The 27149-nt window shown below is 41.3% G+C and overlaps 2 protein-coding genes across 7 annotated transcripts in view; both read right to left on the minus strand.

The window, feature by feature from the left end:
* Positions 1-4531, minus strand: part of CCDC175 (coiled-coil domain containing 175) — a 70646-nt gene extending 66115 nt beyond the window's left edge. For 3 of the 4 annotated variants that reach the window (XM_073895296.1, XM_073895297.1, XM_025869936.2), the window contains exons 1-2: positions 4350-4531; positions 2056-2141 (exon numbers count right to left, since the gene is read on the minus strand). In XM_073895296.1, the coding sequence (XP_073751397.1) occupies positions 2056-2141; positions 4350-4506 (243 nt within the window). In that variant the 5' untranslated portion in view covers positions 4507-4531. Of the gene's footprint in view, positions 1-2055; positions 2142-2853; positions 3112-4349 lie in introns of those variants that run through there. The other variant, XM_073895298.1, reaches the window with a different exon arrangement.
* An 18001-nt stretch (positions 4532-22532) lies between these two features.
* The window catches only part of RTN1 (reticulon 1), a 215647-nt gene continuing 211030 nt past the window's right edge, over positions 22533-27149 (minus strand). For all 3 annotated transcript variants that reach the window (XM_025870505.2, XM_073895300.1, XM_073895301.1), the window contains 4 exons: positions 26793-26862; positions 26222-26268; positions 26078-26136; positions 22533-22793 (listed from right to left, as the gene is read on the minus strand). In XM_025870505.2, coding sequence (XP_025726290.1) covers positions 22751-22793; positions 26078-26136; positions 26222-26268; positions 26793-26862 — 219 coding nt within the window. In that variant the 3' untranslated portion in view covers positions 22533-22750. The remainder of the gene's footprint in view (positions 22794-26077; positions 26137-26221; positions 26269-26792; positions 26863-27149) is intronic.

The following is a 27149-nucleotide window of genomic DNA, read 5'->3' on the forward strand; positions in this document are numbered from 1 at the left end:
GGTGATAGACATTGGGGAGGGTATGTGCTATGGTGAGTGCTGTGAATCGTATAAGACTGTTTAATCACAGACCTGTACCTCTGAAACAAATAATACATTATATTTAAAAGAAGAAGAAGAAGAAGAAGAAGAAGAAGAAGAAGAAGAAGAAGAAGAAGAAGAAGAAGAAGAAGATAGCAGGAGGGGAAGAATGAAGGGGGGAAATCGGAGGGGGAGATGAACCATGAGAGACTATGGACTCTGAGAAACAAACTGAGGGTTCTAGAGGGGAGGGGGTGGGGGGATGGGTTAGCCTGGTCATGGGTATTAAAGAGGGCACGTACTGCACGGAGCACTGGGTGTTATACTCAAACAATGAATCATGGAACACTACATCAAAAACTAATGATGTAATGTATGGTGATTAACATAATAAAAAATCTAAAAAAAAATTACATAATTGTATATATAGCATGATCACTTTTCTATAAAAATATAAAATTCAATACAGGCATCGTCTATTCCCTGGAAGCAGGAAAGACATTCATCAAAGAGTTAATTATGATTATTTTAGGGTGCTGGGATCATGGTTTTTACTTTCCTCCTTTTACGTGTCTATTTAAAAAGTTTTTTTTTCCAGGGTAAACATGCAGTGCTTCCAGAATAGTGAAAATTTGTTGCTTTATAAGATGGAGGGATTTATCTCTAAGAGATTTCACAGCTCAGATATTACATGGAGATAGATACTTTAATAAGCCACACTAAATATTTTGACCCCTTCAAACCCAGGAGGAAAATATAACTCAAAGAACAAAGCAGAGGAAGGTTTCCATGATACCACGGTGGGGCACCACACACACACATACCAACTCCCAAGCTTTACACACATGTATTCATTTAACTGGGATTATAAAGTCTAATGCTGTAGTACATATGCATCTATATATAATCACAGAAAAATATCAAGAGATGAACTTTTCTCAGCAGTCTGTAGACTCAAACTCATTGACTTTACAGCCACATTTCTACATTTTTAGATATTTGATATGTAGATTCTTCAATATTTTTATTTTTATTTTTTTAAATGTTTTATTTATTTATTCATGAAAGTCAGAGAGAGAGAGAGAGAGGCAGAGGCAGAGGCAGAGGGAGAAGCAGGCTCCCCGCCTAGCAGGGAGCCCGATGCAGGACTCAATCCCAGGATCCTGGGATCATGACCTGAGCCGAAGGCAGATGCTTAACCATCTGAGCCACCCAGGCGCCCGATTCTTAAATATTTTTTAAATCAGATGAAGAGACCTCACCCTTCTGACCCCACTGGGGGGAAGCATTGTAAACATCATCCAGGGCCACGTAGAGACATGTGGGTGACACTTCAATAGGAAATTCTTTAAATATTTCCTTGATGGGTCCCAGTGAGCAGAACAAAGAGTTGGTTTGTTTTCACTGACGAGCATGGTCTACTTCAGTGAAAAGAGGCGCCAGATCATCTCTCAGCAGTTATGTAAGAAATTACTTACAGAGAACTGAGTGAATAGGCACGACATGGCTTCTATATTGGGGGCAAGCATTTGCCCATGTGACCCACCCCTTCATGGAGCTCCGCTAGCAGCAGTTCTGCTCTCCTAAGCGGGCTTGCCCTCCCTCGTCCATAGCACAGGTCCTTAATGCAGGGTCCCTGTGGAAAAGCAGGCAGCACCCCACAGTTCTGGACACCGGGGCACACGCTTAGTGAATTGAGATAAACATTTTCTTCCCTCACGGTAAATATTTTCCCTATTCATCTATTCAAGTATCTTGAACAGAGTTGGTACTAAATTAAAAGTTGATGAAGAAATAAGTGGAAGATTGAAAAATAAAACAGTTTTTTTAATATTTTATTTATTTATTCATGAGAGACAGAGGGAGAGAGAGAGGGAGAGAGAAAGAGAGAGAAGCAGAGGGAGAAGCAGGCTCCCAGATGCGGGACTCGATCCCAGGACCCTGGGATCATGACCTGAGCCGAAGGCAGACGCTTAACCATCTGAGCCACCCAGGCGCCCAAAAATAAAACAGTTCTTATAGATAATACAATACCAATTTCTTAACAGCGATAGCAATGTCCTTAAGAAAGGTCTTAGCTTCTTCGTTGCATTTAAAATAGTCACTTTGTAGTGATTGTTCTAAAAAAAAAAAAAAAGAAAATGAAGATCTCTTATTTTTTTGTCCAAATCCCATTTAACCCTTTAGATCTAGCTCAAATGCCTGCGCAGCTGAAAATTGTATCTTCTATCTCTGAATTCCTATAGTACTTAATATGAATCTCTTTTGAACATATTTCCTAATTCATAGTATTCTCACTTAGGTACATATTTAATGCTTCTTGAGGACAAACTCCTCTTGATATTCCATCTTTGCCTCTCTCATGGGAGAAAGAAGGAATCTATATAGGAAAAAAAATTCAATAAATATTTATGAAAGGAATAAATATAACATGCCTATAATGTAGGTTTGAGAATGTTTTCATAGTATATATATTTATATTTTTGTACATGTAAATATAATATTTTGCAAAAAACCCACTCATTTATTTAACGGTTTCAAAGTCCCTTATGTCATTTTTACTTCTGTGCCAATATTTAAATCCTGGGATGAGAGTAAAGATCTGTAAAACTGGTAGGCGTGAGGTAGACAGAGCTTCTAAGGTCTTTTCATTCATTGACGTATGAAGGGTCTCTCCTTTCCCTCACACACTGTTAAGTAGGAAGCACATGAGAAGAGAGGCTTGTGAAATGTTAGCAATGGTAATGAAGACTGGATACATACCAAATGGAAAGAAGGGGAAAACGGACAAAAGGAGGAGACAAAAGGAGGAGCGAGAACAGCTCTACTTACCTTGGCTCTGGCGCCCCTGAGTTACCCGGACTTGGTCCACGTGAATTCCAGGCCTGCATCTTCACGTGTGGGATAAGTTTGATGGAATTAATGCTTTACATGCATTATCTAAGTTGATTACTATAATCTTGTGATGACTCCCATTTCACAGCTGAGAAATCTGACTTTTAAGGTTATGTCATATGTTCAAGGTCAGAGAGCCCATCACTGAGAGAGTCTAGATGTGACACAGGTGTGACTCCAGAGTCCTTGGCCTTCATGGCCATACTCACTCCTCAGAACTGTAAAGAACAATTTCTGCCCTCAGTTCCAGGGAACTCAGATGCTCTTAATGAACTAAGCTCTCAAACCAAGTGAAAGTCAGTTACTGAGTTTGCAAGCAAGCAGGTGTTAGAAAGGGACAGGACTTGCCTGTTGTCACCTTCCCCTTCTTCTAATGGAGTGAATGAGCACAAGCTGTTCCCACTTGCAAATGGGCTGGAGGGCTGCATATTTTCTAACTCCCACAAGAGGCTTAATGAAGTTTCTTCCTACAAAAAACTTCCTGAGAGTCCAGAAATTATTAGCAGAAAAATATTTGCACAGAAGTACTGGGATGAAATGCACATGCTGATCAAGTATGAAGAAAGTTCAAGACCCTAGCTCTACCATGGCCAATGATAGTGACTCGTTTAGGTCTCTTTGGTGGTTAACATTCTTCATGGTGGTACTCATGCAAGCCTATCTCACAGGAATTGTGAAGTTAAATTAGTACGTCTAAGAAGAAAAAAGAAATGATCCCAAACTAACAGTAACATTATAACAGAAATCAAGATGATTATCTTGAAGCCATGAGATGCTGATAGTAAAGCAAGGAGAGGCTCCGATGTTTGGCCTAAATGGTTTATAAGCTAAACAAGAAATGCCCTTTCCTGGACCATATCTTACCTTAAACTTAGGTGTCTTAATTACAGGTTCAGCTTTCTAACTGAAGAAGCATTTTAACCTGACCCCATCCAAAGTTATTATGTCTGCATCTCCTAAACATCGTTGTCTAATTTTCCTTGTCTAATACAAGAGGAGCTTCTTAAACACTCCCTTTCTTGTTTGCCTGTTAAATTCTCCACTTTATCATGACAAAATGTTGGAGGAAGTTAACTTGCAAAGAAAAGAAGGGAGAAGCTGAAATTAAATGCATAATCTAAATGCAGGTGGGCATCCCAGTCGCAGGCAAATGGCAGTGGCCCGAGAGCCCAGGCTTTGCCCGGAGTTTGTCACCAGTTGCTAGTGTGAGCTGGGCCAAGTCACTCCAGGGGCACTAGAGCAGGAGAGCTGAGCCCTGGGTCCCACCGCGCTGCCTCTCTCTCTCTCCCGCCAAGGAGCCTGAGAGGGCTCTGCCGTAGCCTGGGACACCCCGGGTTCCCGCACGAAGGTCCCGGCTGAGGGCCCCCCCGCCCGGTGCCGGCTAGGTGCCACCTCCGAGGCGCCGTCCCTCCCGGCGCCCGCACGCTTCTCACCCACAACGAAGAGCTGCTCCAGCGTCGCGGTCGCCACCGAGGAGCCCAGGGAGGAGGGGAAGGTGCACAGCGCCAGGGTGGGGCCGGCGGAGACGGCTGCCTCCCGCAGCGCCTTCTCGCCAAACCCCAGCTCTGGGGACCAGGAGCTCAGGGCCATTTTGCTGCTCCTGCGCGGTGCCTCTCAGGCCTGACGCCAGGACGGCCGGTTGCCACGGGCGACAGAGACGCCGAGGCCCCGTGCGCCCCCTGGGCGGGGGGGTGCCTCCCAGGTTCTGTTAACTTCGGCCGCTGTAATTACGCGATCCTGGAGGGCGGGGCCGCTCTCCAGCGGTCCTTTCCTCCTTCCGTTTGCATGTCTAAGTTCGGGCCCTGGACGTTTGTCTGGAGCACTGGAATCCTACTAATGCTCACTTGTGAACGCATCTCTGTGCCAGCTCCTTACAGGAGGAGCTCTGATCTCCACGGCGGCTTTGTGAGGCAGGTCCTACTAGCTCCGCTTTTACGGGCTGGGGAACAGGCAGGGATGACTAAGTGATCTGCCCACGGTCACAGAACATAATTTTGGATTTAAAGTGGAGTCCGTATAGATCTTTCCATTCTGCTGCCAAACCCACCTTTCCTTGTGTCTAGTCTATCACTGAGCGCGTTCTACCTTGAATCAGTCGTTTTCCTCTGTCCTCTTATCAAACGGTGAGCTCTTGGAGGCAGGGATATTGTTTATTTTTTCTCTGCATCTCCAAATTTCAGCCCCGTGCCAGGCTCAGATTGAGGGCAACCATTAGTTCCCCTTTCCTCTGGCTGGCGCGAAATCAGCAAAGATGACTTAACTCTCTTCTTAGAACTTTACAGATGGCAAACTAAAATCAGATAGTGACAGTGACAATAGCTCTCATTTGTTGAATGCTTACTACGTTGCAGGCACCTTCTTAGTCCTTTACAGTAACCCATTTAACGTTTACAAAATCTTCTGAGGTGGTTATGATTTCCCACTTTCAAATGAGGACACTGAGCCTATGCCCCGAATCACTCTGCTATACTGCCTTGGAGGAGACTAGCACGTCAGTAACAAAACTAGTTCTAGAATCCAGGCCTCCTTCCAGGGAGAGCCATATCCTGGCGGGGGACACTCTCCTGGGTCCCCTCTTTTGCTAGGTTGGGTCTATTGGCATTCCGATCTCCCCCTGCTTTTCTGTGCGCTCCTCTGCCTGGCAGAGGCAGGAAGCCTGGAAAATACACTTCTCAAATGCTCTTGCCAGATGGTTCCCTAAGTCCCACCAGTAGGAGACACTGGTGGGACATTAGCCGGCCAAGAAGCCATTTCTGGGCCTGTCTCCAGGAGAGACCACAGTGGAGTGCACGTCCCCGTAGTTTTGGTGGCTCCAGAGACAGCAGCAGTGGGAGCCTGTGCCCCCGCCGCTCTCTGCAACCGCTCAGCAGTCCGTGTGCGCATGTGGGCACAGCACAGGGTTGTGGCAACTTTCTCGTCTGTGGCACCTTCCTTCCGTCTGCTTTCGTTTCTATAGCCCTTGTAGCACTTTCCCCATGAGAAGTTCCTCTCTTCTTGAGCTACCTAGACTGGTCCCCGCAAGCCAACATGTATGCTGTAACCAGAATGTTCTTCCTGCTCATCACCTCATTTGGACCACATTGCTCTCCATTGTCTATGAATGAGGCCAATCTCTAAGGGGGCCTTACTGGATTTGTTTTGGATTTTATGACTTTTTTTTTTAAGATTTTATTTATTTGGCCGGGAGAGAGAGAGAGAGAGCACAAGCAGGGGGAGCGGCAGGCAGAGGGAGAAGCAGACTCCCCCCTGAGCAGGGAGCCCGATGTGGGGCTCGATCCCAGGACCCTGGGATCATGACCTGAGCCAAAGGCAGATGCTTAACCAACTGAGCCACCCAGGTGTCCTTAGATTTTGACTTTTTATGTCTATTTTCATTCTTTTTCCTGAACATGTTTTCTGAGGTGTTTTCAGCTTCTACTTTGACTTGTCATTCCTTCTATGTGGGATGACCTTTACAAAATCCAAACCATCCTTTAAAAGGAACTTTATTAATTCCCAAATAGAAACCTGGGCAAACAACATGAACAGGCACTTCATAAAAGAAAAAAATTCTCAAGAAATATATTGAAAGAACATTTAAAGAAATTAGCAGAGAAAAAAATAATACACCCATTTGCCTCATTATATTATTAAGATTAAAAATAATAATAATTCAAAGTGTTGACACTGGGAGTGTGAATTACTGTACGTTGTCTGAAGGACATTTTAGAAATACATATAAAGTCTTAGCATATAGTAATAGTTCAAAGAATTGTTCTTAAATCATCACAAGTGTGTCTAAGGACATGGGTATGATCTTGTTTATTTCAGTTCTACTTTTAATAGTAAAAAATTACAAACAGCCAAAATCTTTATAGTGGGACACTAGGTTTAAATAACCTAAGGGACATCTGTGTGGCATATCCTAGGAAGCAGGTCACCATGTGGTGAAGAGCATGGTTATAGGGTAGTTAAAATGAGTACTACCATTAACTTGTCTCTTGAGCAAGTTAATCTCTCTATGAATGCCCTCCAGTGTCCTTGCTCTGAAGGGATGGTGGTGGTAATAATAGCTCTTAGTTCATAGGAATGTTGTAAGGACTAAATTAAGTGAGCACTTAATGCTGTGTTCAACACATGGTATTTACTCAAAAAATATTATTCAATGGTAAAATGATAATGTGGTAGCTATTAAAAATAATGGGTAGAAATCTACACACATTTCCCATGAGGTTAAGTGGAAAAAGCAAGTAGCAAAAGATAGGTGTAATATTCAATTTTTATATACCTATATACATAAATAAGTATATAGGTAGATCTCTATATGCATATGCATGGGGGGTGGTCTGGAAGGAATTGTTCACTAAAATATTCACTGTGGTTAATCCTGGTTAGTAAAATAGTGGGTGTGGTAGATAAAATAACGCCTCTCCAAAATGTTCTAATCCCTGAAACCTGTGACTATGTTATATTACATGGTAAGGGACGATTAAGGTTGCAGATGGAATTAGGGGTAAAAATCAGTAGACCTTGAGATAGGGAAAGTATTCTAGATTATCCAGATGGGTCCAATGTAATCACAAGAGTCCCTAGAAGTGAAGGAGAGAGACAGGAGAATCAGTATCAGATTTAGAGACTTAAAGACACTACCTTGCTGCCTTTAAAGATGGAGGAAGGGCCATGAGCCAAGGAATGCAGATGGCATCTAGAAAGTGGAAAAGGCAAGGAAAGAGATTCTCCCCCAAGATTTCCAGAGGAACCGTAGCCTTGCTGACCCCTTAATTTTAGCCCACTGAGACTTCTGACCTCCAGAAGGTAAGATAATAAATCTCTGTAGTTTTAAGCCATTAAATGTGTGATAATTTGTTATAGCAGCAATAGGAAACTAATATAATGAGTAATGTGAACTTTTTGTTTCTGTATTTAAGTATTTCTCCATAAGGATGTATACTTTTGTAATTAGAAACAAAGTAAAGCTTTTTTAAATTAAAAAATAAAGAAAACATACAAACTTAATATAGTTGAGTATATAAAAAAGCTTTCTGACCCTTCATTGGCTATAGATGCTGTTCACTGAGTCAAAAGCCACATCTCACTTCTCTTGTGCATCTTTTTAACTTCAGTAATATAGATACATTCATGTTCCAGTTAATTTTTTTAGGCTTATTTATTTAGTAATCTCTGCACTCAGTGTGGGGCTCCAACTCATGATCTGGAGATCAAGAGTCACATGCTCTTCCAACTGAGCCAGCCAGGCACCCCTGTTCCAGTTAATATTTTTAAGGCAGACTTTTGCTTAGTAGCCAGGATAACATATTAGAATTCCCCAGTCCCATGCTGAAACTGATTTTTTGGCTGAGTGGTTAGCAAGTTGTTTCTGTTTACCTTCTGCTGCTGACAGGGCCAGGAGAACCCAACTGCTGCCTGGAGTTTGACCCCTAACTTGTATAGGAATATATATATCCCTGTATTTAGGCTCATTGCAATTTCTGCAGTATCTGAGGTCTACATGGGCTTTGAGGATGATTTTGCTCTTTTTGTTGCTTCTTTCCATAAATCTAGTACCTCCAGGGAAAACCTCAACCTCTTAGTTCTGTTTCTAGACCCTGGGTTAGACCTGGCCAAGGTACCATTCTTGATAGATGTGTCAAACATCTCCCATATGGAAAGTGGTTGCATGTTGCAGGGCTTTGTGTTCAGTATACCAGGGCCCATGAAGATTCAGTACTGGACCCTGCTCAAATTCTCGAGAAGCGAGAATTCTAGCAAGCTGAGTCTCTGTCTTCCTCACTCTTGATGCTACCAGTGTCAAGTACAGGGCCTAATGTCTGGCATATGACCTTGCCTCCCCATCAGTGGTTGGCCAATAAGGTCTTTTTGTCTAATGCCCTGCCATCTTTAGCATGTTGTATTTCATCCTCTGGCTTGTTGCTTCATGGTCACAGATGACTATTGTAACCCTAGACATCATGTCCTTGTACAAATTGGGAAGGAGTAGAAAGGGGAGTCATGTAGAAACCGCATTTTCCCTTTCATCAGGGAAGGAAATCTGCCCAGAGTCCTTTTTACACACTTATTTCTCAATAGTTGGGTCACAAGACCACCCATGAAAGGGAGGTTTAGGACAGTGAGTGTTTGGATTTCCAGCTTCTGTAGAGTTGTCAGGAGAGGAGGCTTCAAAATAGCTAGAGGATTACCAATGGAATGTCAGCCATACATATGTTACCCAGACTAATATTTATTAGCTGCAACATCAGGCCCAAACCAGCTGGCTGGGTGGGCCTTTCCTAAGGATTGCAAAGAAATCAGTGAAGCTTCTAGCATTGAATAGAAAAGGTGTCTTGGTCCTCTCCTATATTGGTAGGATCTCTCCCATTTAAGCCTTTGCATTGACTTTATAACTAGGTCTACAAGATGATTATACATTAGAGAAAGATTCCCTACCCCTTGGACTTCTCACAGCTTCTGAAGTACCTCATAGTTAGGCTATACTTCTCATCAGTCATTTGTGGCAAATATGAGTCATCATACAGTCATTTGTGGCAAAATGGCAGGAAGAGCAAGTCCCCTAGGTAATGGCAGATCATTAGAGAAGCAAATAGATGGATTAGTGCCCCTGATGGAGTTATGCCATGGGCAGACCAAATTGGTGTTTGGAACAACACCTGATTAAGAGTTCTCCTTTTCAACTTTGTCTCTTGACTACTTCTTTTCATCCATCACCAGCAATTTCTTGGGGCTAGAGGGATTTGGATCAAATACCGATTGCACCATTTGCTAATGGTTTTAGATTGGCTTAGGTAGTTTCACCTCGTCATCTCCATTCTTCATTTGTAAAGTGGAATTTTATACACTGGAATTATGAAGCTTCAGCAGAATAATGATGTCCTTACCACAGATCCCATGCTATTTCCTATCTTTTCATTCTACTAAATGGAAAATAAAAAGCATTTCTTCTGAAATACAAATGCTAATGTCCTTTCACTATCCCTCACCTTCCTTAAACCTCTTGGTCATTCAACCCTCAGTGAAAATTATTGTAATGAAATCAAGAGTTGCTGTTCCAGAGGTGGGAAACTGGTTTTGTTTCCATGTCCTTTCTATTGGATAGCAGTGACTGCCTGGAGCGCTCAGTTAGGTAAATTTCTGAGGCCAAATGCTGGCACAGAGGGAAAGAAACCTGCCAGGCACCAGGGAAAGCCATGGTTGCATGTGTGCCAGCACCAGACTCGTTGGTTCGTGTGTTGGTTGTGTGCCTATTGTGTGCTGGACATCGTGCTGAGCGCTGAGCGCATACGACAGAGACTTATGGGGGGCACCAGGAAGGGTCTCTCTGAAGAATGGAGAGTTGAGCCATGAGAAGGTGTCAGTCTTCTCTGTTATTCTCTTAGTGAAGGAGAAATAGGGTTCAGAGAGAGACAAGACAAAAAGAGGAAAGTGAAAGGAGGAGGAAAATGAGAGAGTAGGGATAGGAATCTGGAGATGCCAGCGCCCAATCTCACAAGACCCTCTTTCCCTTGCGTTGTCCCTGAAAGCTGACTCTCTCTGGTCAGTCCAGCTCAGCTAGGCTTTGTGACATACCAGCTCTCTAATCAGGGCTTTGATGGAACACATGGATAAGATCTGGCCCCTGTCCTCAAGAAAATAGCCTTGAAGGTGGGGGAAAAGGGTAGGTTTTGAAGCACAGTTCATAACCAGATGTAATTCCTGTACGGTGTAGTGTGATACCACACTTCCAAAGCATTTTGTGCTTTTACAGAATGTACATTTTAGAACTGCTTCCATGAGTTAGGTAGTTTATCGTAACTCCCCAGGGCAATTTTTTTTTTTAAGATTTTATTTATTTGACAGAGAGAGACACAGAGAGACGGGGAACACAAGCAGGGGCAGAAGGAGAGGGAGAAGCAGGCTCCCTGCTGAGCAGGGAGCCCAATGTAGGGCTCGATCCCAGGACCCTGGGATCAAGACTTGAGCCGAAGGCAGACGCTTAATGACTGAGCCACTCAGGTGCCCCACCAGGGTGATTTTTATGATGAACCTATTTTTCAGAAAATCACACAGAGATGAGAGAGTCGATCATCTTGGGGGTAACCTTGGCACCATGACAGAACAATCCTTCCGACTCCAGGTCTGAGGCACAGTCAGCTCTGCCAGAGCTGCCTCGTGACTACACCACCAGGGCGGGGAGTTGGGGCTCGGGTGAGGATGTCAGCAGAGTCACAGAGATGTGGCCAATGAGCATGGGGTGCATGGAGAGGAAAAGCAGGAGCCTAGCCAGAAATTTGGGTTGTGATTTCACTGCAAAGGGCCTTGGATTCCAAACTCAGGAGTTTGGATTTTATGCTGCAAGCAATGCTGCTGTGAAAATGTTGATGGAGAACAGATTAAGCTGCTCCCTGCTGGCCGCTGCTTGGTGGTTCAGTTTATTTCTGCCCAAGGTAACACTTTATGGTAGAACAAAATATCATAATCAATTACAGGCATTGTGATTTTTCTCAAGTGAGCATCTGCAGAGTAGTCAGAAATGAAATTGGGCCTGAAACAACAAGGTCATATTTAGCAAGAATGTCTTTATTATTATCTTAAGTCACTGATGCTTCAGGTGGCATCCTCAGTTAGAAAGGTAGCAATGATGATTGTTAATGTTCATTTAGCATTTTTTATAGATATTTCCAACACTTAAGATCTTTAAGTAGCAGTATTCTTATTTTCCTTATTTTAATCAATTTAATTATTTTTAAAAAGTGTTTTAGATATGATGATTCATCTGAAGATGATTCAGTAAAGATCACGGGAGTAGGTAAGCTCCTCAATTTGATTTAAAAATCTGTCTTCTCTCTCTTTTTTGGTCTTTAGCAAATTTAGAAAATGTCAGTAACACTGGCTGACTGTTCTTTCCATATATGGCTGCAGTTGAGACTTTTCCAGATTCATTTGGAAAATAAAAATATAAGTAAGTCATTGCAGTTCGCAATCCCATTCCTTCCCACCCCCTCAAGGACCTTTCTCAGTCAGCTCCCCCTCACCTCATGTGTTCCTCAGAACTCTTGCCCGAGCATCTTCGTGAACCCTTCTGCCACCCTCCTTCTCTGCTTCCCTTCATTACCAAACTTCTTGAAAGTGTGGTCTACTGCTGGGGGGTCATGCACCCCTTCACCCTGAATTCTGAATTGCCTCTTCCTCATCTTCTAACGGCATTTTCCTCAAGCCCAATTCCCACCCATCTTCTCTCATGAAGGATTAGACACCATTCCCCAGTTCCCCCAACCCTTCCCTAGAAACCCACTTCCTAATTGGTTCTGGCCGTTCTGTCTCCACTTCCTTCGCTGGCTCCTCGTCTCCTTTCTCCTGTTTGCTACAGGGGCACATTCTGCCTGGGCGCCAACCTTGGTCTTCTCTTCATGCTCTCTGACCTCCTCCCTCGACAGAGCTGAATCCACGTGAATAACTCTCCGCGTGTATCTCTTGCCCAACCTCCCCTCTAAGTATTAATTCGTTTTGTGGACTAAACATCCTCATCCGGCTGTGCTACAGCATGTCAAATTCAACCTGTTCAAAATCAAAGTCTGCACTGCAGGTGGTTTCTCTGCCTACTGAAGTCACACTAATGTTGCCAGCCCACCTCAAAAGCAGTCTCATCCATAAGTTCTTCCTTGATCCCAATAATCTCAGAGCCTCCAAAGTTTGTTCAAACTCTTCATGGGTGGCAACTATCCTATAGTCTTATAGTTTTCTGAATAATATCTTATTACTAAATAGCTTTGTAACCTTTCTGCCACAATGTTCTCATCTGTAAAATTGGGCCTTCGTTATAAGGTACTCATGAGAATTAAATACATTAATATAAAGCGTTTAAAACAATGCCTGGAACAAGACGAGCCACTCCATAAATTTAGTTGTTGCTATTATTCCTATACTATGAACTCTTTAAAAGTAGGGCCTATGAATCTCTTGCAGCGCCCAGCACAGCAATTTGCACATAACAGATGCTTAAGATGTTGTTGAAATGGGTAATAGGAAAGATTCATGTTTTCAAAATTTTTTAAAGATGTAGAATTCAAAAACCTTCTGTAGTTCAGGATTTATTAGAAACCAAAGGCTAGAGGAAAAAGGCAACTTCCTGAGGGTCTCACACCACTTTTATATATAGGCCCATATGGCAAGAACTGACATTCATGATGGCCTTAATGATCATTATTATTACAGGACCTCGAAGGACACTTTGAATCAGAGATTAAATTGTACATAGTTAAAAGTTTGGTTCTAAGTGAATTTTATTATACCAGAATTATCACTCAATTATTATTTTAAAAATGGTAACTCTTACTTAACCATGATTTCAAAGTTAATGAGAACTCTGAATTCTCAGTTCTGTCACATGAATGAGCTTCCAGAGTTGAAGAATGAATTGTCACCATGGCTCCAACTGTGACGATTCCTTTTTTCTGTTGCAATGTGGATGTGTGTTCTGGTTCAGGATGAATGGGTACGTAAAATTAAGCCATGGTAAGCCAAAACTTTCTTTTTTGCCTCTATTGATGGCAGGGTTGTTAGGTAACGCCTACATTTAAGTACTTCCATCTTCAACCACCAAGGTCAAAGCTGCAAAACTGTGTGTTTGGGGAAATACTCAATTCTCTGCAGTTATGCCCTTGGACTCCCTATGTTCTTCCGGTAAATGCCTATTTATGGTTCATATACATCAGTGGTTTTTTACTTTACTAGCAACCAAATAGTCTTGCTGAGGCAGCACTGCTCCTGAGATAGAGATTGTAGGGAGGGGGCAGAGAGACACAGGAAAAGCAGTAGGACTCAGTGGTAAGAGCCGAGGACTTGAAATCAGACAAAAAAGATTTCAAGTCCTTGTTTTATCACTTACTAGTTGTGTAAACTTGTGCCAGTTATTTAAAAATTTTTGGTTTTAGTTTCTTCACTTGGACAATAAGTATAAAAATATTAATCATGTAGGATTTCAAAATTCTGAGAATTAGAAAAAATTTTGTAAAGAGCCCAGCATAGGGTCTAGCTCAATGATACTATATTATTGCTAAAAGGTTCATTTTAACAGCCTTAAAGTAACTGGTTTAAAATAATCTATTAACTAATAAATCAGATAGCTAAAATTATATATATTAATCAATTGGCTAAATACATTTAATATGATAACCAATTTAGAAATTAAAGAAAATTAAAAATAAGGTAAATGTTTGTAAAAATGAAAAAAAGTAAATGCATTTACCTAAGAAACCCTATAAGACTAGGAGGAAATGCTCTTAGTTTAGCACCGTTCTTCCCAATGAAGATTAAAGATCCTACCATAAACTAGGCACCCACATGGATTCAGACAGATAACCTAACAGAATATAATAGAGTCCCTGAAGAAAGCTCCATTTATTCTGTTGGGAATATATTTTGTGGTAGCCAGCATCTGGGTGTTCTCTCCCACTTAGGGGAAACAAAAAACCATGGGCTACATTCTATTAATCAAAAAGGAAGGCAGGATCAATTTGCCACCAAGAGATTCTAGTGGGGTAGGTTCCCTTGTAATCAGAGCACTTTAAAAAAATGTATTGAACTGAGCAAGTACTGCAGAATTCCTGGGTAGTTTGATGGGTGCCATATGAGAAGTCATATACTGCCTATTTCAATTTATAGTTATCTCAGACTAGATGCATCATACTCATTGGGCAATTTGTCCATATAAGAATTTACACGCCAAAGGGCTATTTTGCACTGAACCATTAATATGTGAGTATCACAAAGAAAATACAGATAACTAGAAGTTTATGACAAGTTTACATGCCCTGGTTGTGTGTGTGTGTGTGTGTGTGTGTGTGTCGGGGAAAACCTCATCAAACTCACTGGAAACATTTAATTTTTAATTTTCAAAGTTGCCTTTTGAACATAGAGCCTAGAATACTTTTCTATGATAGTCAAAAGAACAGCAAAAAAGTTCTTCATTACCTGGGCTTCCTCCCTGACAGTCTTGGAGAGTTGGCTGCCTCCTTCCTCTGAAAGCCTCAGTCCCGTCAGAAGGCCCTCTCTACACGATGCTACTTTCTCTGTTCTGGTGATAATGGAGAGGGGAACCGAGAAGGCCTGGCCTAGGCCCTCTCTCTGTCAGCCTGGCCTGCCCCTCAGACTCACACCTGCTGTGCTTCCCTCTGTTGAGAGCTCTACCCAGTGCAGGAGTAAGGTGAGCTCACCCTTCAAACATATTTTTCCCCAGTCCATAGGTTGCCTTTCCATTCTGTGGATTGTTTCCTTTGCTGGGCAGAAGCTTTTTAGTTTGATGTAGTCCCACTTGTTTATTTTTGCTTTTGTTGCCTGAGCTTTTGATGTCATAACCAAAAAGTCATTGCCAAGGCCAATGTCAAGGAGCTTTTCCCCTATGTTTTCTTTTATGAGTTTTATGGTTTCAGGTCTTATGTTTAAGGCTTTAGGCCATTTTGATTTTTGTATATGGTGTAAGATAAGGGTCTGATTTCATTGTTTTCCATGTGGTCATCGTTTTCCCAGCACCATTTATTGAAGAGACTCTCCTTTCCCCACTGTGTATTCTTGGTGCCCTTGTCAATAATTAGTTAACAATATGCTTGGATTTACTTCTGAGATCTCTATTCTGTTCCATTGGTCTATGTGTCTATTTTTATGCCACTACTATCCTATTTGGATTACCATAGCTTTGTAATATCATTTGAAATCAGGAAGTGTAATTCCTTCAACTCTGTTGTTCTTTCTCAAGATTGCTTTTGCTAATCAGAGTCTTTCGTGGTTCCATATGAATTTTAGAATTGCTTTTTCTATTTCTGTGAAAAATGCCATTGGAACTTTCAGGATGGCAATGAATTTGTATATCATTTTGGACATTTAAAAATATTAATTCTTCCAATCCATGAACATAGAATATCTTTCCATTTGTGTCTTCTTCAATTTCTTTCATCAGTGTCTTATAGTTTTCAGTGTATAGATCTATTACCTCTTTGGTGAAATTTATTCCTAGGTATTTTATTCCTTTCGATGCTATCATAAGTGGGATTTTTTAAATTTCTTTTTCGATAGATGAATATTGGTGCAAAGAAATGCAACTGATTTTTGTATGTTGGTTTTGTATCCTGAAACTTTACTGTTCTAACAGTTTTTTATGTGTGTGGCATCTTCAGGGTTTTCTACATGTAGGATCATATCATTTGCAAATAGAGATAATTTTACTTCTTCCTTTCTGATTTGGATGCCTTTCATATCTTTTTCTTGTCTGATTGCTCTTGCTAGTACTTCCAGTATTATGTGGAGTAGAAGTGGTTAGAAATGGCATCCTTTCCTTGTATCATATCTTAGAGGAAAAGTTTTCACTTTTCTCCATTGATCATGATGCTAGCTGTGGGCTTTTCATATTATGTTGAGAAAATGTCCTTTTATACCTATTTTTTTGATATTTATCATGAATGGATGTTGACCTTTATCAAATGCTTTTTCTGCCTCTGAGAGGATCATATGATTTGTTACGTTTCATTCTATTAGTATGGTATATCACATCGATTGATTTGTGTATGTTAAGCCAAACCTGTATCCCAAGAATAAATCCCATTTGACCATGCAATATGATCTTTTTTTTTTTTCTTAAAGATTTCTTTATTTGAGAGACAGTGAAGTGGGGGAGGAGCAGAGGGAAAGAATCTTAAGCAGACTGTGTGCTGAGCACAGAGCCCAACGCAGGGCTCGATCTCACAACCCTGAGATCATGGCCTGAGCTGAAACCAAGAGTCCGATGTTTAACTGAGCCACTCAGGCACCCCAGAATATAATCTTTTTGATGCTGTTGTTGAATTCAGTTTGCTAGTATTCTAAATAAAGGATTTTCGCATCTACGTTCATCAGAGACATTAGCCTATAGTTTTCTTGTGATGTCTGTCTGGCTGTGGTATCGGTAATGCTGGCCTCATAAAATGAATTTGGAAGTATTCTCCTCATTTCTTGGAAGAATTTCAGAATTGATAATTCTTTGAATGTTTGGTAGAATTCACTGTGAAGCCACATGGTCCTGGGCTTTTCTTTGTTAGGAGGTTTTGGTTACTACTTTAGTCTCCTTATTTGTTAGTGGTCTGTTCAAGCTTTTTATTTCTTCTTGATTCAGTGTCGGTAGGGTGTATGTTTCTAGGAATTTATCCATTTCTTCTGGGTTATCCAATTTGTTTGCTTATAATCATTCATAATAGCCCTTTATGATCCTGGGGCACCTGGGTGGCTCAGTCGGTTAAGAGACTCTTGATTTCAGCTCAGGTCGTGATCTCAGGGTCCTGGGATCCAGCCCAGTGTTGGGCTCTGTGCTCAGCGGGGAGTCTGCTTGAGGATTCTCTCTCTTCCTCTCCCTTTGCCTCTCTCCCTGCTCACGCTTTCTCTCTCTCAAATAAATAAATCTTAAAAAAATAGTCCTTTATGATCCTTTTTATTTCTGGAACATCTGTTATAATGTATCTTCTTTCATTTTTGAGTTTTCTCTTTTTCTTAGTCTAGGTAAGAGTTTGTCAATTTTGTGTAATTTTTCAAATAACAAACTCATAGTTTCGTTGTTTTTTTCTATTGCTTTTCTATTTTCTATTTGATTTATTTCTGCCCTGATCTTTATTATTTCCTTCCCTCTGCTAACTTCGGGTTTAGTTTAATACTTCTTTTCTAGTTCTTAAAGGTATAAAGTTAGGTTGTTTATTTGAGATCTTTCCTCTTTTTTAATGAAGGCATCTATCTCTATAGACTTCCCTTAAACTGCTTTTGCTGTATTTGGTAATTTGTGGTTTTGTTTTCATTTGTCTTAAATATCTTTTAAATTCACTTTTGACTTCCTTTTGACTCAGTGATTGTTCAAGAGTGTATTATTTATTTTCCACATATTTGTGAATTTTCCTATTTTCTTGCTTTTATTGATTTCTAGTTTTATTCCACTATGGTCAGAAATAATACATGGTATAACTTTTATCTTCTTAAATTTGTTAAGACTTGTTTTGTCAGCTAACATGTGATCTATCATGGAGAATGTTCTGTGTGCACTTGAGAGGATTGTGCATTCTTCTGCTGTTGGGTGAAAAGTTCTGAGTATGTCTGTTAGGTCTATTTGGTCTATAGCGTTGTTTCTTTTGATCTTTCTGTCTGGATGTTCTGTCCATTTGTTGAATGTGGGTGTTGAAGTCTCCTACTATTATTGTTTGCTGTCAGTTTCTACTTTCAGATCTGTCAATATTTGTCTTACATACTTAGGTATTCTGGTGTTGGATGCATATGTTTTTCCAATTGATATATGTCCCACTGAATTGACCCTTTTGTCATTATATAATGACCTTCTTTGTCTCTAAATACAGTTTTGACATTGACTTAAAATCTAGTTTATCAACGAGGTTCATAATTTAGCCTCTTGTGTTGCTGTGTACTGTCCTTTAATTTCTACTTGAAAAACCCTGGTTAACAAGCAGGAAGAGCTCATTCCAGCAGAATTCCTTTAGAAGGAGTCCTGTGGCCCAGGACACAAAAGAATTCATTTCAATTTATTCATCAAGGAAAAAGTGGCCAGCCAAACTAAGTCTGTAATATTGAATGTATTGAACTAAAGAAAAATCAAAAGGAAAAAAATCATTTTTAGGAGCTTCAAGATGGTGCCAATATAAACCATTAGAGAGGCAGGTTGGAGTCTGAAAGCAAATGGCCCTTTTGCCTAGATCAGCAGAGCACTAAACCACCACTACATTGGCTAACACCCAAACATCAGTGGTGGCTCTTTTGTGTCCCCTATCTGCTTCTCCACACTCTGATGAGAATGCTAAAGTTGGGGCGCTGGGAGCTGCTCTAGTCCAGGACAGTGTGGTGATTGTAGTAGTGAAGCGAGGCCCAGCACTCAGCCATACTCAAGTACCTTTGAGTAAGGGAGGAGCCGTTCCGCTTCTCAGCAGCAATTCCATAGTGGAGAACAACCGGAGAAACGGGCCCAGGCTCTGCACAGGGGGGAAAGTGCACACAGTGGCATAAAGGCCAGTGTGATGCCTGGGATGGTGTTATGGGTTGAACTGTGTCCTGCTAAAAAGATATGCTGAAGTCCCAAACCCCAGTACCTCAGAATGTGACCTTATTTGGAAATAGGGTCCTTTACAGAGACCATCAAATTAAAGTGAGGTCATGAGGGTGGGCCCTAATCCAATATGACTGCTATCCTTATAAAAGGAGGAAATGTGGATACATAGGGAAGGCCATGTGAAGACACAGGGAGGAGATGGCCATGTGCCTGGCGTGAGTGAGGCATCTACTAGCCAAAGAGCACCACGCATTGCTGGCAACCACCAGAAGCCAGAAGAGGTAAGGAAGCATTCACCCCTAGAGCCATCAGAGAGAACGGGGCTCTGACAACACCTTCCTTTCAGACTTCTAGGCTCCAGAACTGGGAGAGAGTAAGTTTCTGTTGTGTTAAGTCATCTGGCTTTTGGCATTTTGCTAGGGCAACCCCAGGAAACTAACAGAGGTGGGAAAAGTATGAATGTATGAACTACTCTACTTCTTTTATTCCTAAAATGATCCATAAAGCGCATCACAGCTTTTGTATCTACCCACCCTCTGGTGGGTTAGCCCATCCACGGGCTAGACAAATTGGTACTATTCACAGCTTTCAGGATAACCCCACTCACTCTGGGTCCCTGGGAGATTCTGTTCTTGGTCCTCTTTGTACCTGTTCATCGGGCCCTCATGTTGTATCCGTCACCTCGAATATCATCTTGGCCCATATTCTGTGCCCCGTGTTCCATTTGGTAAAATTCTGTGTCCACACCTATCATTTTGTAAAGGCAGGAATCCCTTCAGGAAACGTTCTCCACCACTGCCAACAAATGGGATTCCTCCTTAGATCCTCCTAATGAGCAGCTGCATTTGAAAGGAATTCTGGGCCAACAGGAGGGAGGAAAACGCTACAAATGCAGATAGGGAGGAAGGTTAGTTTGACACAATGAAGCTATTTACAAGAAGCGTGATCCCAAAGGTTGGAGACTGGAAAGCACACATGGAAAAAAGGATCCTCTTCTGTATCTAGTAACCATAAAAAATGGCAGGCGCACCCAACCCAGCTTATTATCTTCTTTCCCCACACCAGGTCTTCTGGGCTTTCTCTCCTCAAAAATGGCGTTGTGTTCTCCTGAACAGCTACTCTTAGACAGAGCTGGGGCTAGGGTGAGGCGAGAAAGCTGCCTGGGTGTGAAAAATGAGGAGGTACCAACTCAGGGTCAGCTTTGGTCTTGAAACCCCACATCTAGTCAATCACCAACTCTGGTCCCATCTCCCTCCACATCATCTCCTAGTGGCTCCTCTTGGCACAGCGGGTCTTGGCATGTTGGGCTAAGAGAAAGGATGAAGGACAGGTGAATAGTTCCCTTATATTCTCCCTGCAGCTGCTTTAGCAAAGGCCTACCCATTTGTCACCCGTTTGGTGTTAGTTATGCTACAGTCTTCTACTCTCCAGTATCCTGCATCCCTCAGTGTGTTTATGTGACTCTCTTAAGATCTAAAAAACAAAGCTCAAACCCCTTAGCATTCAAGTTTCTTCCTAGTTTTCTCGACCCAGCTTTTCAGCCTCACCTGGCACTACAACCTCACCTCAAGCACCTCACACCCCAATTCAGCTTGTCACGCACCGTTCCCTGTGTATGCCATGCGCTTCCATGCCTCAGCATCTTAGGTCATGTTCTTTCTCCAAACTGGGATGAACCACCTTCTCCATCTGGAAAAATCCATACCAGGACCCAGCTGCAAAGTTCACCTCCTCCAAGAATCCTTCTCTGTTGTTCTAATCTTGGAAGACAGCTCTTACTTCATGCTGCCTTTTATTTAGTTCGCATTTCCACATAGCCCCCTCCCACCTGCCCCCATCTTGGCTGTTGGCACAGCATCCAGTTGCCCCTGTGGTCGTCATACCACTCGGCATGGAAGGGGACCTCCATGAGTGCTTACTAAGCCCAAGTGTGAAACAGGTCAAAGGCCACTTTTTGTAAGTTACTGTCCCTTTTCACTCCCGCTACTCTTATTCTACTTCAACTTCATCATCTTCGACTTTTGACCCCAACAGTGAAATGAAATAGGCAATTGGATTTTTATGAAGAGCAGCAAGCAATCCTTAGAAGATTTGTCTCAGTGATGGCAGGAAGTGTCATCTCTCTTATTCCTAGCCCTATTTGCAGTGCTTGGCACACTAGGTACTCAAGAAAGAATTACCAAAAGAGTGACTTCATAGCAAATAAATTGTTGCATATAAGAAGTTTATAGCAGTAATGTCCACAATAGCCAAACTATGGAAAGAGCCCAAATGTCCATCGACAGACAAATGGATAAAGATGTGGTATATGTATACAATGGAATATTATGCAGCCATCAAAAATTTGAAATCTTGCCATTTGCAACGACATGGATGGGACTAGAGGGTATTATGCTAAGTGAAATAAGTCAATCAGAGAAAGACAATTATCATATGATCTCACTGATATGCGGAATTTAAGAAACAAGGCAGAGGATCATAGGGGAAGAGAGGAAAAAATGAAACAAGATGAAATCAGAGGAGACAAACCATAAGAGACTCTTAATCTTAGGGAATAAACTGAGGGCTGCTGGAGGGGAGGGGGGTGAGGAGATGGGGTGGCTGGTGATGGACATTGGGGAGGGTATGTGCTATGGTGAGTGCTGGGTGTTGTATAAGACTGATGAATCACAGACCTGTACCCCTGAAACAAATAGTACATTATATTTTAATTTTAAAAATAAAAATAATAAAAAAATAAATAAAATATAAAAAAATTTAAAAAGAAGTTTATGGAAGGATTTATATCACTTTCAAGTTTTTAAGAAACTACCTAAAATATCTGCATCAACGCCAGTTTTACTACTTTTCAGTGACTTCCATCAATAACCCAAAGGAGCATATACCAAGTTGGGACGGCACCCTCTGGTCCTGGAGACAGGAACAAAGTGAGCTCTTGGTCTCAGGCTTCCTAGCCTGTCCTCGGAAGACTGTCTCTTAGAAATTTTGCATTTTCTGGCCATCCCACAAGAAGAGAGGGAGAAGGTTTTACATTTAGTAACATTTATTTATGCATTCAGTATCAAGTACATAAGTGCAAATATCCAGAGTCCATAATTAGGTCCATCAGGAACTACAGAGAAAGTAATACAAATTGTAATAAAGTTAACATGCTGGTACTTTTTACCATACATGTAAATCAGCCTGTCAGTCCCACACAACAAAAGTACTGCATGGTTTTTTTTGGGGGGGGAGGGGTTATTCATTTATTTAATTATTTTAAGTTATACAAAACTGATTACCAGAAGTACGGTCGACTGTTTTTATTTTTATGTTGTGTGTTGGAAAAACACTAAAACATCAGTCTACAATTCTATATATTGTTATTAAAGATGAATCCAACCAGCAACCCAAGGACATGTAAGCGGTTTCCACTACTGCATCGGGGCACTCGGCAGGAAAGGCCTAGCCACGGGGGACATTAGAAGCTACAAAAGCATTGCAGAGAGGAGGAAGAGAACACCGAAGAAGAAAAAATAAGTTGGGCTCTCACCATCATGCACTTTTTTTTTTAGCAACACAAAATTAAAACCACATCTAATACACTTTTCTCTATACTTTAGTGCTTGACACAAGTGACTCAAATATCCTAAGAGTACAGCTGTTTTCTAGGAATAGCCTAAAAACAGCTGTTGAAAGTTTGTCTCTAAGATGATGGTAGTGGGGGGAGAAACAATCAATTTGCAGTAACATGTAAGAACAGAGCTGTTACCACTCCAGACATTCTGGTTCGTGTCCAGTCCCCGGGGGGATATCGATTTACTCAGCATGCCTTTTAGCGCCTGGGATTTTAGCCTGAATCCTGAAAAAAGATAATATCAAAAAACGGTAAGTCACAAGTGTCATTAAGGAAATCATTCTGTGACTTCAGTGTGTGTTGTTGCTTTAACTGGCTAGCTAACCAAATAGTTTAATATTCCAAAAGATACAATAGCAAAGTAGGAGTGTCTACGAACACATTTCTAGGCAGCAATAGAGACCCATTTCCGTGCGTCAAACTGAGACCCAGAAATGACTGGGACAGGCTCCATCTATCTACTCTGCATAGAGAAGGTAGTGGTACTGAGCTCTTCCTGTCCTGGTCTAGGACTGTCCTCTACATTCTTCTTCAACCGATCTCTAGGCAGTAATAGCAGGATGATGAGGATGATGATGATGATGCCTAGTATTTACTGAGAGTGTCTTATGTCCAAGTCAGAGTACTTGACAGACATTATCTCATTTACTCCCCAACAACCTTAAGAGTTAAGTATTAACATTCCCAGTGTACAGATAAGGAAACAGGTTCACAGAGTCAAATAACATTTATGATGAACTCATATAGGTGAAAATGCCAGAAATGCACTCAAACTAGCCTGATTCCAAAGATCATGTTCTTGAGTGTTTCACTAAAATGATGTGAGTTCCCGTGCTGGGAATTACTCTAACATGGAGTCAGAATTTCAGAGGCGAAGGAGGCTTTAGAGGTAAGATCCCACCAAGAAATTTCCTTCAAAATTTAGTGTCAGGCAAAACAGGTTCTCTTGAAGAACTTCTGTTTCCTCCTTTCTGATAATGAGACCTGTGTAACCCAACTAGTTTCTCTTTTTGCTCTAGCTACTGAGAAGCTCAGAGCCAAATCTGAATAAAGCTCAATTACAGAAACCCTGGTAGTTCTCATGGATAATGTTTTCTTTCTTTCCCTTTTCACAGTCCTGATTGCCAATTTTAATTTAACAATTGCATTGTACATGTATGTTCATACACTGTGTGTTCGTTGTCTTCTCTCCTTTCTCTCCATTTTAACGGGCCTAGACCCTTATCACTTTCTGTGAATTATGATCACCTCCTAGCCAATCTGATTGCCACGTCTCCACTCCCCAGTTCAACTCTCCTCCCATTAGATTGTCATCATGATCTGTGCAAAACACAGCTCTGATTACATCACCCTGGCATAAAAACAGTAGGTGCTGGCCATTTCCTGTTGGGGCAGAGTCACTCCTTAGAGCATTTGACACTTGACCTCAGCCTCTTTTTCTAGACTCTTTCCAGTTGATCTTTCTACTCATTTAAGCTTTAGACACAATGGCTGACTCACTGTTTCCTACATGACCTACACTTTCTTTCTTCTTCCTGCAATGTCTTTCCCCTCATCACCCACCTGGTGAATGTTCAGCCCTCCTTCAGGGTTGCTATAGACGGAATGTTGGTGTCCTCCCGTCCCAAATTCATACGTTGAAACTTAACCCCCAATGTTCTGGTATTAGGAAGTGAGGCCTTTCGGAGGTGATGAGGTCATGAGGGTGGAGCCTTCATGAATAGGATTAATGTCCAGTAAAAGAGACCCCAGAGAGCTCCCTTCCACTTCTACCACGTGAGGACACAGCGAGAAGTCTGTAAGCTGGAAGAAGGTCCTGGCCAGAGCCTGACCATGTGGGCACTCTGATCTTGGACCTCCAGGGTCCAGAACTGTGAGAAATAAATTGGTGTTGCTTATAAGCCACCCAGTCTGCGGTACTGTGTTATAGGGGCTGAGCTCGGTAAGACAAAGGCTTTCATTTTAGTGAGGGTTTAGTGTCATTTCCGTTATCCCCTCAGGCAGGAACAGTTACTTCCTTACCTCCCTGACATTCCCATTTTATACAACTCCACTGCAGTTCTTCTATCGGCTTATACTTATTTCTTTACGGTTTTGTCCGCACCGAGAGGCTGAGAGCTGCACCAGGGTGGGGGTCATCCCATTCATCTTTATACCCTCTGGGCCTGTTACATGCACGACCTGGGACATCACAGGTATGGCTCTTTTTGGAACCAACTGATCAATCAATGAAATAAAAAATTAATAGACGTGATTTGTTCAAGATCCCCAAATGAAGTATTGGACAACTTAGGACTAGAATTTTTATCTTCTAGTTTCTAAGCTCCTATTCTGGTGTTTTGCTGTGCTCTTGTTCTGGTGTTGCTCTAGTTCCCCCCAAAACACAGCTCTAATTGCCAAAAAGTCACCTGGGGAGTTCATTAAAGTATAGTTTCCAGGTCCCCAATGCTAGAAATTCTAATTCTATAGGTCTGTTTTAGGAATCTGCGAACTGGGGTCTTTACCAGTTTCCCCCGGTTCTGGCACCACCAACTTTCATACTAACCATGCTGCCGTTTCTTAATACAAAATAACCAATACTTGAGCTTCAATTTGTTGATTTTCATTAGGTCTTAGTTGCATTTGGGTTCAAGGTGATAATTTCAGGCATTTTTAAATGTGCTGTAGATCTGATCTAGATCCAAGTTCACCATGAATTTAAGAGGAAGAATATGAAGAGTACACAGTAAAAACCAAAAACCTTTATATACTTTAGGAGAGAACCGTAACTGATGATATGCAAATCAAATACCAGAAGAACTTTAAAGTGGTTGTTTTGTTTTTGTTTTGTTTTACACATCTTTGGCTGTCTAAAATACTTCCTTCTAATTCTGACCACCGCTCAGGTCCAGCCATGTGATTCTAAGATTATGAGAGGGAGTTTGTGTCAACAAGTCTAGCCCTTTCATGGCATGTATTTCCAGTGGGAGCCTAGGTCAGCTTTTGATAAAAATAAAATTGTTAATAAAATAACATAAAAACTATCATTTTAGATGGATTTACAAACACTAATTACAAGCACTAATTTAATTTAGATTTACAATTTAATACAATTTACTAATTTAATTTAGATTTACAAACACTAATTTAAGTGTTATGGAAAACTAAGATTAATGTCCACGTTAGCTGTGGCTTCTTACAACTGGAATTTTTATCTTTCCTCCAACCCACCTTGTTCTTGGACATGAGTCAGTTCCCAGATAGAACTTAACGTCATTCACTCATTAAAACTCATTCATCATGATACCTAAAGTAAACCACTGACAGCTTTATTTAATTGAGAGTTTTAAAATGTATACTTATTTTCTGAAGTAATATGATTGGGAAAGATGTGGAATACATGACTCAAATAAGTGAATGATCATAAATCAATTTCCTATTTTATTATCCCTTTATTACCCCTCTCTAATCCCCACAAACACCTGCCTAAGGCAGTCTCTCCTTTTTAGGAATCGCTCGATGTAACTTACTTTGCCACAACAGCATTTATGTGAGTCCTCACAAGTCCCAGATATTGGTCAATCTGTGCCTACAAAGAGGAAGAAATCATGAGCACATCCAAAGGTCACAAGGTCAAAATTTAAGGTGAATATCTGACATCATGAAGGACTTACCTGGTGCTTAACATACACTACAGGTAGAGTAAACATTGAAACCACAGCTGGGATGAAAAACAAATACAGTATTAAAATTCTGAGAGTTATCAGTGAGAATAAGCTTTTAGATACATTTTTATATAATTATGTGAACTTATAGCATTATTTTATAGCAGCTAGCACTTTAGCTAAAAGACGGCAGGGCGGTCCATAAGGAAAATAAAGGGATGGTGAACCTTTTACAGATATTAAGCCATTATTCCTGGAATGAGGGTGGACTGAACCCTCCCATGATAAAAATGAATTTCTGTCCATAACTGCCTGTTGCAAACAGATATTGACTGGAAACCAAATAAACCTAGTTGTGCTTGAAGAGGGGAAAAAAAAATACTTCAGACTAAGGAATTCATTATTAATGTGTGATATATATTATACTCTCCAACTGAACTATGACGGTCAGAGAAACGCCCTGTACTATGTGGCGTCTGTTCCTAGGAACCTATGACAACACACTCAGAGGTAAGAGCCTAGGAAGCTCCATGCTGACGGAGCGTGTGAAGGAAGACATAACATGCTCATCTGTCCTTACCCATGAGCAGCAGGGTGAGCCCGTTGAAGAGAGCGCCAACGTAAGTCAGGAGCCACATCAGAACTGCAAACTGAAGAACAAAATGATTATCAGAGCTTCTAAAACCATTCATGACAGATGAGAGTCTTATTTCATTGACTTTTTTTAGATTAAAATTGGGGGGAAAATACACCATGGTTTCAGTAGGAAATGTAAGCATTAAATTCTCATCGCAGAATTACTGAAAGAGGATCCAGTCTTCACTCCTCTCAGAACCCTTTGGATCTCTTTGTTAGAAGATTTGAAGGACTCAATGAAATAATAAGATGGGGGTCAGCAAACTATTGGCCCTTGGCCTGTTTTTTTTGGGCCCATGAG

This window comes from Callorhinus ursinus, unplaced genomic scaffold (genome assembly GCF_003265705.2).
Source record: "Callorhinus ursinus isolate GAN/ISIS: 27379988/994484 unplaced genomic scaffold, GSC_fseal_2.0 scaffold8, whole genome shotgun sequence".
NCBI classification, from domain to species: Eukaryota; Metazoa; Chordata; class Mammalia; order Carnivora; family Otariidae; genus Callorhinus; species Callorhinus ursinus.